Source organism: Schistocerca serialis, chromosome 5 (assembly GCF_023864345.2).
Source record: "Schistocerca serialis cubense isolate TAMUIC-IGC-003099 chromosome 5, iqSchSeri2.2, whole genome shotgun sequence".
Lineage (NCBI taxonomy): Eukaryota > Metazoa > Arthropoda > Insecta > Orthoptera > Acrididae > Schistocerca > Schistocerca serialis.
Window position 1 is genome coordinate 597,219,067 of NC_064642.1, and position 13,804 is coordinate 597,232,870.

Below are 13,804 nucleotides of genomic sequence, written 5' to 3' on the forward strand. Positions count from 1 at the left end.
GCAACGCCGAGGGTGCCACTGAACCATAAACCAGACTCACATAGTCAAGGCGGGATTGAACAAGGACTCTGTTAGAGCTGTAGCAGTGTAGAGTGATCTGCCGGTGTTGCTCAGGCTGCAGAAGGCACTGAGGTGCTGCCAGCACTTCCGCTTAAGCTGACAAAGGTGAGGTAGCCAAGTCAATTGGGTATCGAAAACCAGTTCTAAAAATAGATATGTCTCCACTACAGTAAGTGGGTCATCATTAAGGAAAAGTTCTGGCTCTGGACAAATGGTGTGACGCCGAGAGAAATTCACGAAACACGACTTTGCGGCTGAAAACTGGAAGCCATGGGCTAGAGCCCATAACTGCATCCTGTGAACGGCTCCCTACAGGTGCCACCCAGCAACACCAGTGCTGGAGAAGCAGTACGAAATGCTGAAGTCATCCGCATACAGAGAAGGTGAGACCGACGGCCCTACAGTTGCTGCTAGACTGTGAATAGCCACTAAAAATCCAGACACACTGAATACAGAGCGCTGCAGAATGCCATTCTTCTGAATATATGGGGGAACTATGGGAGGCACCAACTTGGACACAAAAAGTACGGAGTGACAGGAAGTTTTGGATAAAAATCGGGAGTGGGCCCTGGAGACCTCACTCATACAATGGATACGGATATGATGTCACCAGGTCATGTCGTATGCTTTACATAAGTCAAAAAGATGGTAGCCACATGTTGGCGTCTGGAAAAGGCTGTTCAGATGGCAGACTCGACGGGCACAAGATTATCAGTAGTACAGCGAACCTGGCGGGAGCCGCCCTGACAGGGAGCCAGTAGGCCACGTGACTCCAGGACTCAACCCAACCACCAACACAACATACGTTCCAGCAGCTTACAAAGGAAGTTGGTGAGGCTGATGGGCCAGTAGCTATCTACATCAAGTGGGTTTTGACTGGGTTTGAGCACCAGAATGATGGTGCTCTCCTGCCATTGTGATGGAAAGACGCCATCGCACCAGATTCAGTTGAAGATGACGAGGATATGTCACTTGCAGTCAGATGAGAGATGTTTAATCATCTGACTATGGATCCAATCTGACCCAGGATCTCTGTCGGGGCAATGTGCAAGGGCACCGAGGAGATCCCACTCTGTAAATGGGGCGTTATAGGGTTCACTGTGGTGTGTAGTGCACGAGAGGACTTTCCTTTCAATCCACCGTTTGAGAGGGTGGCGGGTAGTTCTCTAACACAGAGCCTCGAGCAAAATGCTCGGCAATCGCGTTTGTGTCGGTAAATAACACGCCATTGATGTTAAAGACAGGGATACCTGTTGGGGTCTGGTACCCAAAAAGACATATGATCTTCGTCCAGACTTGGGAAGGTGACATATGGCACTCAATGGTTGACACATACATCTCCCAACACTCCTGTTTCCAGCGTTTTATAAGCTGGCAAACGCAGGCACGGTGCTGCTTAAAGGCTATTAGGTGCTCTAGGGAAGGGTGCCACTTATGTCCCTGTAGAGTTCGCCAATGCTCTTGAATTGCCTCAGCGACTTCTGGCGACCACTTTCTTTGAATTTAGACCTTGACCACTTAGAGACTGCTGGTGTAGCAAGAGATGACGTACACTTCATGGCGTGTCATCTGCCCTGATGCCACCCACTCCGACCAGGAACCCTTCCCACAGGCTCTGCCCAGCCACAGCAAAGGCCACCTGGCAGGACGGCCATTGCCGAGAGTCCCAATGCCCCAGGGTGATGGGCATCTACTCTTTGGCATATGTAGGGAGTTAGCGGTGCAGCGATCAGGAGAGCGATACCTGTGTGGTCAGGGGGCTACACAGCCAACAGGGTACATGGCGGCCCCACCGCAATGGACTGGCTACCTTGCTGGATATCAGGTGCAAACGAGCTAAGAAGTCCACTATCGTCGACAGTGCTGAAAGCGATACTGCACGGAGGATGGAAGCAAATGCACCCAGGAGGGTGACCTCGCCCAACAGCTGGAGAATGAGAGGAAGTGCAGATCCACGTCCACAAAGAATGCGAGAGGTCTCAGCGCACGATGGACACTATGCACCATGTAAGGCACCCTTCCCCAATTGGCTCGCTCTTTGGGAAAATTTTAAAAAACAGTGGTCAAACCCTACAGGGGACAATCACGTAAAGGCCTTAAACATGCGAGACTCCTTTTAGTCACCTCTTACGACAGACAGGAATATCTCGGGCCTATTCTAACACCCGGACTCGCAGAGGGCTCAACCTATGATTATCTACTGTCCCACACACTACACTAAACAGTTTACATTCCCCCTGTCCTATCACCTCCTCCCAATTCACGTCCTTTCACCCTACTGTGCACCATTCTCTGGCAAAGCACCCATCAGTCTTTTCCCCCTCTGTTGTTCTCCGTTTTTCCACCACCCACCCACAGCCTCTCAACGCTGCGTTTGGCAGCCCTGTGCTGCTGCCTTCCAATCCCTACATGATCTGCCAGACAGTGCTCTTCCCTCCCCCCACCTGCACCCTATTATTCCTCCCACTTCCCCACTTCCTTGCCCCTCTCCAAACTACTGCTTTTGTTCAACAAAACAGTCACATTCTGGCATTAGTGGCCGAGGTAGCAGTTGTGTGCTTGCTTGAGTGAATATATATATATTAAAAAAAAACAAAGATGAGGTGACTTACCGAACAAAAGCGCTGGCAGGTCGATAGACACACAAACAAACACAAACATACACACAAAATTCAAGCTTTCGCAACAAACTGTTGCCTCATCAGGAAAGAGGGAAGGAGAGGGGAAGACGAAAGGAAGTGGGTTTTAAGGGAGAGGGTAAGGAGTCATTCCAATCCCGGGAGCGGAAAGACTTACCTTAGGGGGAAAAAAGGACAGGTATACACTCGCACACACGCACATATCCATCCACACATACAGACACAAGCAGACATCTTTAAATAAACATTGAAAGAAGGTTAAAGGGGCATACAAAATTATTCTTAATTTCAGAAATCTTTGCACAAATTGGTAGGGAACAAATGTCTAGGTACTGATGAAATATCAGGGTGACGGGCATCTACTCTTTGGCATATGTGGGGAGATAGCGGTGCAGCGATCAGGAGAGCGATCCCTGTGTGGTCAGGGGGCTACAGCCAACAGGGTACACGGCGGCCCCACATGGCTGCAAGGATTATACAAACTCATGAACGAAACTTGTGTTACTAGGCAAGTTCTATCTGATTTTGAAAGGAATGTAATAACTACGCTACACAAGAAAGCCAGAGTGGTTAGAAGTGAAAATTACAGCACAGTATCGTGTGCATAAAAGATAAACAATACCTAGATCAAAGAATGGAAGGGAAAATAGAAAGTAGATTAGGAGAGTACCAGATTCATTTTACAAGAAGCAGAAACCAGAGAAGCAAGTTAAGCAATGAAATTAGTGACAGACACTAGTTTCAGGACAAAAAAATTAAACATGTATTGTATTCAGAAATTTGGAGAAGACCTTTGCTTTTGTGAAATGGAATAAGATGTTTTCCATTCTTCGTTGGTGTGGCATCAATTACAGGGATGGAAGGGTAATCAACACGCTTAATTTAAAGCAGACTGACTTAGTCAGAACTGACAAAATGATACAAAATGGCAAAATCGGGAAAGGTGCAAGGCGTTGCTGCCCACTGCATTGTCACCACTGACTGAGAGGAGGCTGTGAGTGAACTAAAGAAATGTCAGAATTCTTTGGCACAGGCAGATGAATCTGCAGAAGAGTTTTCTGATGTGGCTGCAGTGCTGCAACTGAACAGGAACTGACCAGGTGCTCAATGAAATTGAAAGTGTGTTAGCTGACAGTTACAATGCGCACAGAAAGAAACAAGAAAACAAATGCAACACAGAAAGAAACAAGAAAACAAATGCAACAGTGTGAACAACAGGACATGTTCGACGCCTGAATGTTAAACTTGGGCTAGAGACTCTTCAAGGGGTGTACAACTTTTTGCAATCTCTGAACTAGTACAGAAAAAGAAGGTAGATGCAAGAAAGACATAATAAGAACTGCACAAGGCAAAAGGACTTTCCATAAAAAGAAACAGCTATTAATATCCAAAAATATAAACCTCGAGATCAGAAAAAATATTCATGAAATACAATGAAACCACATTTATACGTTTCTCAGCTCTTACATTTTACGCACTTTTTTAATTGTATACTGTGCACTATACCGTGCACTTTTTCAATTTTGCATACAAATTTACCCCACATCCATGTTTTCCATTTATACGTTTTCGCGCTTTTATGCTATTATTTTTACTACTCCACAGCCATTTTTGTCACACTTATACATTATAAAATACAAGAACTCGTCCTGAAATGTTTTGTATGTGGTGTGGCCAGTGATTATTGGTTTGCTAACTGCACGCAAAGTCACAGTTATTATTGCGGGCCTTAGCAACAGTACACATGGCGGCACTGTTGTTGTTGACCTTGTGGCAGTCCGTTTCGAATCGAATAACTTGGCGGAACACTGCTCTCAATAGCGGCCTTCACACAATGCCACTTTGGGGTGCTGTTGACTGGCCAAGCAGCAGGTTGCCGATTATGAACAGCCAGCACGAGACATCAGCGAAAACAACAGCAGTATCGGCAGCATCAAAGTTGTTCACAGCAACAGCTGCACCTGTTTTCGGTGGCAGCATGACATGCCACACTGTGTGAATGCAAGAGCGCTGCAGAGTAGCGTTTCTTAATGGCGTTGTGAAATGGGGCCCTAAGGAGGGGGAATGCTGCCGTGGTCCAACTACCACACAATACACACCAGTGGCACTTGACGGCAGTGCAAACAGGTGGAGCACACTGAATGAAATATGGAGCGTTTTTTTGCAAGGCGAGAACTGGATCTTTTTTACTGTAATTTCCAATTTTTGTGCATGCGAAAATGATTAGTTCACCACAAAATAAAAGAAAATGTTTTTCCATCAGGAGAAAGTAAACATAATTGAAGAAGTGCAAAGAAGTCCTACTGAAGGTTAGGACACACTTTACACACACAATTCGTATGCACATTCCCTGTCAGTTCCTTCTGAATGTTACCAACTTTTTGAAACAGATCTCTAAATTAAATTTAGTGCAAATATGTATACGTATCTTTTAAATTTGGCTTTCTTATCTAGGCAATGCAGTACATAAGGACTGCAGGGGATCAATTAGAGCCTAACACAATATGCAAGTGCTTTCAAAAAGCGGACATCACAAAAGATGAAACTCAAGCTTACCCAGAAAACGCTGAACATTTTGATGTAGATTTTGATGTACTGGTACCAGAAGACAATGAATAGGCTCGTATGTCAAATGGAATTGATTTTGTTGATTTGATGCTGATACTGTCATGTGTTGCGTACAAAATAAGGATGAAATAATTAAATAAGTAGTGTCCGTATCAGCTAAAATAAACACTTCTGAGAAATTCGAAGAATCAGATGGTCAATCTGTGGACCCACACAGTCTGTCAGAATCACTTACTGCACTGGATGTAACACAATGCTACATAAGATCAAGAAATGTTAGTGATGACAAGATGTGAACAGTGACTGCATATGAAAACTTTATGAAGGCATTATTGGTTCCAAAAAACAAACCACATCTGATTCATTCTTTATGGCTAAATAATTTTAATTGTCCATAACTTAGGCATAAGCCTATTTTAACTACTGTACCCATTACTGTACAATATATATAGCTTCTGTTGCACACCCTTGAGTTTAATAGAAATATATTAAGAAGTTTCATTTTAATGTTAATCTCACTTGTATATTTATTTTATCACCCTCTTCAAAAATTTATAAACGAGGTTTTACTGTACTATGTTTTTAGCACATATGAATGAAGCACCCATGGTCTAGGGGTTAGCTGGTATGGTAGCTCAGCGTGCTTGGTCAGAGGGTTTGTTGTCCTCTGTAAAAAAAAAAAAAAAAAAAAAAAAAAAAAAAACACACTGAGTGAAAGGATCGAAACAAATGCAATCAACAAAATTAGATTAATGTCTTTGATCAGTAATCAAAATGTTCTCAGCCCCGGGTTCGAAATTGGCCACTGCTTAAATTTTGATTATTAATCAGCACTGGTGGCTGAAGACTTCTGGCATAAGACACCACCCTCATTCTGCCAACAGCCTTTTCAAAGAGAGCGGAGGAGCGGACAGAGATTCAGGGCACTCTCTTGTCCTTGGGGTGGGAAACTGCCCCTGAAGGTGGAAGAATCAGCAATGATCAACAGCATGAGGATAAAGAAGGCAGTGGAAACCACTGCAATAAAGACATATAATGTGTATTCACAGGACATATGGCCTGTTACTCAAAGTGACATGATAATCTCTCCATTGGCAAAAGATTCCAGTAGTCCTCCATTCAGATTTACAGGCGGGGAGTGCCACAGAGGAGTTGACCATGAGAGAAAGACTGAACGAGCAACAAAAGGATAACATTCTACGAGTAAAAGCATGGAATGTCAGAAGCTTCAACATGGTAGGGAAGCTAGAAAATCTGAAAAGGGAAATGCAAAGGCTCAATCTAGATACAGTAAGGATCAGTGAAGTGGAACGGAAAGAAGACAAGGATTTCTGGTCAGATGAGCATAGGGTAATATCAACAGCAGCAGCAAATGGTGTAACGATCGTGGGATTCGTTATGAATGGGAAGGTATGGTAGAGAGTGTGTTGCTGTGAACAGTTCAGTGATACTGTTGTTCTTATCAGAATCGAAAGAAAACTAGCACCCATAACGATAGTTCAGGTATACATGCCGACATCACAAGCTGAAAAAATAGAGGAAGTATATGAGGATATTGAAAGGGTGATACAGCACATAAAGGGAGATGAAAATCTAATAGTCATGGGGGAATGGAATGGAGCTTTAGGAGAAGGAGTACAAGAAAAAGTTATAGGAGAATATGGGCTTGGGACAAGGAATGAGAGAGGAGAAAGACTAATTGAGTTCTGTAGTACATTTCGGCTAGTAATATCGAATACCCTGTTCAAGAACTACAAGAGAAAGAGGTATAGTTGGAAAAGGCCGGGTGATATGGGACGATTTCTGTTCGATTACATCATGGTCAGACAGAGATTCCAAAATCAGATGCTGGATTGCGAGGCATACTCAGAAGCAGATAAAGACTCGGATGACAATGTAGTAGTGAAGAAGAGTAGGCTGAAGTTCAAGAGATTAGTCAGGAAGAATCAATACGCAAAAACGGGTTATGGAAGTACTAAGGAATGGCGAGATACACTTAAAAGTTCTCTCAGGCTATAGATACAGCAATAAGGAATAGCACAGTAGGCAGTACAGTTGAAGATGAATGGATATCTCTAAAAAGGGTAATCACAGAAGTTGGAAAGAAAAACATAGGTGAAAAGAAGGTAACTGGGTCATTCCATGTCAAAGGGACCAATATTAAACAGTGTCCCCACTCAACCATCTCCAAAACTAATGAGATTTGATGTGAAGGTTCTATATGGACTTTGATGGTTACATACCAAATTTCAGTCCAGTATCTCCAGTGGTTGGATTTTTAGGGCCTTTCAAAGAGAGGCTACTCACCTTTGCATCACGTATGAAGGTGCAAATGCGCCAAGTTTGCTAGGCTTTTTTAAAAGTTCTAGCAAACATTTTGTCATTTGTTTTAAAGTACCTTGACAACTTTTTATGCTGAATCACACCATGGCAAAAATTAGGGATTTAGCCACACCTAAATATAGATACAACCCTCTAAAGTGGCTAAAAAAATTCATCACACTATTCTGAGAGAACCAATGACACTGAAACTTCAGGGGTTCATTCTTACCTATGATGTCAACATATGAATCAAATTTAATCAACATTGGGTGCCTGCATGAAAATAAATGCATCTGGAAAGTTGGCCAAATTTTTTTTCGTTCAAATTTTAGGGTACTTTTGGGGCAATATCTCAACCATGTCTAATTCAATTCTTTTTTTCTTGCCACAGCTGGAAAGAGCATACTGTAAGCTTTTAGAGCTATAGTAATTAATCTCTGGATCTTGCATTTTGTTGAGTAAGAATACCGATCGAAAGAAAGGGAAATGGATTATACAGGGTGATTCAAAAAGAATACCACAACTTTAAAAATGTGTATTTAATGAAAGACACATAATATAACCTTCTGTTATACATCATTACAAAGAGTATTTAAAAAGGTTTTTTTTTTTTCACTCAAAAACAAGTTCAGAGATGTCCAATATGGCCCCCTCCAGACACACGAGCAATATCAACCCGATACTCCAACTCGTTCCACACTCTCTGTAGCATATCAGGCGTAACAGTTTCGATAGCTGCTGTTATTTCTCGTTTCAAATCATCAATGGTGGCTGGGAGAGGTGGCCAAACACCATATCCTTAACATACCCCCATAAGAAAAAAATCGCAGGGTTTCTTGGTGGCCAGTGATGAAGTTCTCTGTCACGGGCTGCCTGGCGGCCGATCCATCGCCTCGGGTAGTTGACGTTCAGGTAGTTACGGACAGATAAGTGCCAATGTGGTGGCGCTCCATCCTGCTGAAATATGAATTGTTGTGCTTCTTGTTCGAGCTGAGGGAACAGCCAATTCTCTAACATCTCCAGATACTGTAGTCCAGTTACAGTAGAACCTTCGAAGAAAAAGGGACCAAAAACTTTATTGGCTGAAATGGCACAGAAAACGTTCACCTTAGGCGAGTCACGTTCATACTGAGTTGTTTCCCGCGGATTCTCAGTGCCCCATATACAGACATTGTGACGGTTGACTTTCCCGTTAGTGTGGAAAGTTGCTTCATCACTAAACACAATCTTTGAAACGAAAGATTCATCTGTTTCCATTTGAGGAAGGATAAACTCACAGAAATCGATTCTTTTAATCTTATCAGCCGCAGACAGTGCTTGAACCAATTTCAGACGATAAGGTTTCATAACTAACCTTTTTCGTAGGACTCTCCATACAGTTGATTGTGGAATTTGCAGCTCTCCGCTAGCTCTGCGAGTCGATTTTCCTGGGCTGCGAACAAATGCTTGCTGGATGCGTGCTACATTTTCATCACTCGTTCTCGGCCGTCCAGAACTTTTCCCTTTGCACAAACACCCATTCTCTGTAAAATGTTTATACCAACGTTTAATACACCACCTATCAAGAGGTTCAACACCATACTTCGTTCGAAATGCACGCTGAACAACTGTCGTCGATTCACTTCTGCCGTACTCAATAACACAAAAAGCTTTCTGTTGAGCGGTCGCCATCTTAGCATCAACTGACGCTGACGCCTAGTCAACAGCGCCTCAAGCGAACAAATGTACAACTAAATGAAACTTTATAGCTCCCTTAATTCGCCGACAGATAGTGCTTAGCTCTGCCTTTTGTCGTTGCAGAGTTTTAAATTCCTAAAGTTGTGGTATTCTTTTTGAATCACCCTGTATATAAATACAAAAAAGTAATGCAATTTGAAGTTTCAAATCAAAATACGTGCAATTGTAGTGTCTTTCAATGATATAAGATTCGCCTGTGGTTTGGATAAGGCAACTATGCTAATAAGAAGTGTTTTTATATTATTTTACAGCATAGAACATAAATATAACAAAACGTCAGAAAATCCTCTCAAGATTATAAATCCTAGGAGATCATAATGGAGTGCTATGCTGTTTTAGAACATTTTAACCGTACACAGCATGGTGGTGCATATATGCCCTGTCATTTAGTTTCCATCGTCATTACAAGGCAGCAATAGTTTTTAAGACTCTATCCTCACAACAGTGATATATTGCTGAGTCACACTTGCAATGTTGCTTCCACTACTGGCAATTTTAACACTGGAAGCCTTCTGTGTGTGGTATCTTTGGTGTTGACATTGCACAATCTTAGTGTTGAATACCGAGTGTTTGAATAATCAATGATCATTGTTGTGGCTGAGCAAAATCAATAAAACAATATTTTTTGATAGCCAAATCTGTATACTTTATATACAAGCAGGACAATCTATTACAAGTAAATTACAAAAACTGTGAGATTTTAAGTGAGTGATGCATATACATCACTGTGTGTAGCTGCATCTTACATTATGCTTCAAACCAGGTTATTGACGAGCTTTCAAATTTGCTTGTTATAAGTTAATAAACTATTGTATAAAATGAACCAAGAGGCACTTGCTCACTGCTACTCTGGTGGATCAGATGGAGCTGACTGTCGTAAGTAATCACCCTTCTATTATGGCAAAAGTCAACTACAATCAGTTGAGGAAATGTCACCAATGGACAAGGAGCTTCTATGATGTACATCTGGACTTGATTTTACTGAAGATGCTCAAATTTGTTCATACCATAATGTCATGGTGATGAGAAAATTTCAATTCCAGCAGAAGACTTCCTACAAACCATTTGGTAAAGAAAAAACACATAACCAAGAAGGCTTTTTCAGCGGTAACCATTGCAATGTCTGATAGGTTGAATGTACTGGCTAATGAAGTTTGTAAAACTGGTCAGAAAATCTGTACCAATGTAAACATGAACTGGCCCAAAAACGATCACACCACCAGGATAAGAACGAACCACCATCCACTGATGACATGGATGTTGTTGATACTTGCTTTACTGCTAATACTTCATTAACACCACTTGGAGAGTCACCATTAAAGCTTCAATGGATCGACAAAAGGGATTCAACTGGATAAATAAAGTGCAAAGTTCTGAAAGCCCAAGACAGCATTACTGAGGTAACTGCCACATCTGCTGGTGTGAGTAAAGTAGATATTGTTAACATACAAATGGAAAAGTGCCAAAACAGATACAGATATGGACATCTTAATTGAAGAATTTTAGGTTAAGCTTCAGCCTTCAAGCAATTGCTGTCAAGTTCAAATTTGCAAGTAGAAAATTTTGGCCAACTTTTCAGATGCGGATCTTTTTATCTAGGCATCCAATGTTAATTAAATATGATCCATTTGTAGACATCATTGGTGTGAATAATCTTTTGTGTTATTGGTTCAAATGAGAATTAGCAGTGGGCGGTCAAACCTTGGCTCTCAGAATAGTGTGACGAATTTTTTAACCACTTTAGAGGCTTGTATCTATATTTAGGTGTGGCTCAATCCCTCATTTTTGCCATGGTGTGATTGAACATTGAACATAAAGAGTTGTTTATGTACATTAAAGCAGAAGATGAAATGTTTGCTAGAACTTTTAAAAATGTCTAGCAAACTTAACACATTTGCACCTTCGCCTCAAAGGACTCTAAAAATTCAACCACTTAAGATACTGAACCGAAGTTTGGCGAAGGTCGAGTGTGGTCCCCTTGATATGGAATGACCTAACTGTGAAGAAACCATGGGTAACAGAAGAAATACTTCAGTTGATCAATGAAAGAAGGAAGAACAAAAACATTCAGGGAAATTCAGGAATACAGAAATACAAGTTGCTGAGGAATGAAATAAATAGGGAGTGCAAGAAAGCTAAGATGAAATGGCTGTGTGAAAAAAGTGAAGAAATTGAAAAAAAAAGAAATGATTGTTGGAACGACTCACTCAGCATATAGGAACATTAAAACTACCTTCAGCGAAATTAACAGCAAGGATGGTAACATTAAGAGTGCAATGGCAATTCCACTATTGAACGCAGAGGAGAGAGCAGATAGGTGGAAAATGAAGAAGAATTACATGATCTGCTGAACTGAATGAAGAGTGTAATGAGTATAGAATATGGACTGAGAGTACACTGAAGGAAGACAAAAGTAATGAGAAGTAGCAGAAATGAGAATAGCGAGAAACTTAACATCAGGATTGATGGTCACGAAGTAGATGAAGATAAGGGAGTGGACTACCTAGGCAGCAAAATATCCAATGACGGATGAAGCAAGAACACTAAAAGCAGACTATCACTGGCAAAAAGGGCATTCCTGGCCAAGAGAAATCTACTAGTATCAAACACAGGCTTTAATTTGAGTAAAAAATTTCTGGGAATGTATGTTTGGAGCACAACATTGTATGGTAGTGAAACATGGACTGTGGAAAAATCGGAACACAAGAAAATCAAAGCAGTTGAGATGTGGTGCTACTGACAAATGTCGAAAATTAGGTGGACTGATAAGGTAAGGAATGAGGAGGTTCTGTGCAGAATTGGAGAGGAAAGGAACGTGTGGAAAAAACAGACAAGGAGAAGAGAGAGGATGATAAGACATCTATCTGTTAAGATGTCAGGGGATGACTTCCACGATACTAGTGGGGGCTGTTGAGGGCAGAAACTGTAGAGGAAGACATAGATTGGAATACATCCAGCAAATAATTTAGGATGTAGGTTACAAGTGCTTGAGATGAAGAAGTTGGCACAGGAGAGGAATTCGTGGCAGGCCACATCATACCAGTCACAAGACTGATGAGTCAAAAAAACATATCTTTATGAGTGCAAAACATGGGCAATGGGGAAGACAGAGATGGAATAAGCAGAAGCCTTTATAATACGGTGTAACAAAAGACTGCTGAAGATCAGGTGGGTTGACTGAGTAAAGAACGAAGACATCCTGGAAAAAGTGAATGAGGAAAAAATACTACTAAAATAACAATGAATTGAAAAATATAATTACAACATTAGTAGCTGCTGAAGGCAATAATAAAGAGCAAAAAGGTCATAGGTGCAGGCCTAGTACGTACGGCAATCAGTCAATGATGAGGAGTGCAACAGTTATGCTGAATTGCAGAGGATTGCTGGCCAATGACAAGAATGGAAAGCTGCATCTTACTGTTTATGACCAAAATAGCAACATAGTTTTCAAGGCATAAAAAGGCTACTACATGAATTTCTGGGGTTTCACAAGTGAAGACAGTATCTGAAAGAGCTTAATGTTATGACTGTCCCTAGGTTACATGTTTGTTTTGCAGTCTCCCGTCAGAAGACTGTTTAAACGCATCTCACCATGCTAGTCTATTGTGTGTAAGCGTCTTCATCTCTGCCTAAGTGCTACAGCCTACATCCATTTGAACTTGCTAACTGTAGTCAAGAGTTGATCTGATGATTCCCTGATGCCTCAGGAATTGTCCTATCAACCAATCCCTCCTTTTAGTCAATTTTTGGCATAAATTTCTTTTCTCCCCAAATCAATTCAATACCTCCTAATTTTTTTCTTATATACCCATCTAATCTTCAGCATTCAAGCATCCTCTTATTTACTGTCAACATTTCACTTCTGTACAAGCTATACCCCAAACAAATATCCGGAGAAAAGACTTCCTAACACTTAAATTTAGATTTGATGTTAACATACTGTTTAGTTTTCAGAAACTCTTTTCTTGTCACTGCCAGTTTACATTTGTCATTATCTAAACATCGACCACCGCTACTTATTTTGCTGCCAAAATAACAAATACCTCTACTACTTTTAGTTTACATGTTTAGTACAGCCTTATTCCCGTCAAGGAAAAACTAAGAAAACATACCACCATAACAATAGCAATGGACATAATGTCTAATATACTATATAGGCCCTTGACACATTTATCTACAGTGAAATACTGCTTAACAGAAGCTGCATAAATATTCATTTAGATCTTCATTAGATTTCAAAATGATGCAAACTGAGGCAACTTACTTTGAATGGTCAGAAATGTAAAATTATGCATGCCACTAATCATTATTTTAACACTTTGTACTAGCTTTAATTAGATAATAAGTCACTTAAGCCTGCTCAGTTCATATAATTTCTATATTGTATATACGCTTTATGTGATAACACAGATTACACGTACTAATGCTCAAAGGTGAATAAATTCTATTCTACTCTTGAACAAAGGCAGTGTCGTTTC

General features: G+C 41.0%; 1 protein-coding gene across 5 annotated transcripts in view; it reads right to left on the bottom strand.

Moving 5' to 3' along the window:
* Positions 1–13,804, bottom strand: part of LOC126480682 (DNA polymerase iota) — a 49,287-nt gene that overhangs the window by 31,459 nt on the left and 4,024 nt on the right. Inside the window, exon 1 of one of the 5 annotated variants that reach the window (XM_050103906.1) lies at positions 8,944–9,204. The exons of the other annotated variants lie outside the window; for them this stretch is intronic. Coding sequence (XP_049959863.1) covers positions 8,944–8,964 — 21 coding nt within the window. The 5' untranslated portion in view covers positions 8,965–9,204. Of the gene's footprint in view, positions 1–8,943; positions 9,205–13,804 lie in introns of those variants that run through there. 5 annotated transcript variants of the gene reach the window in all.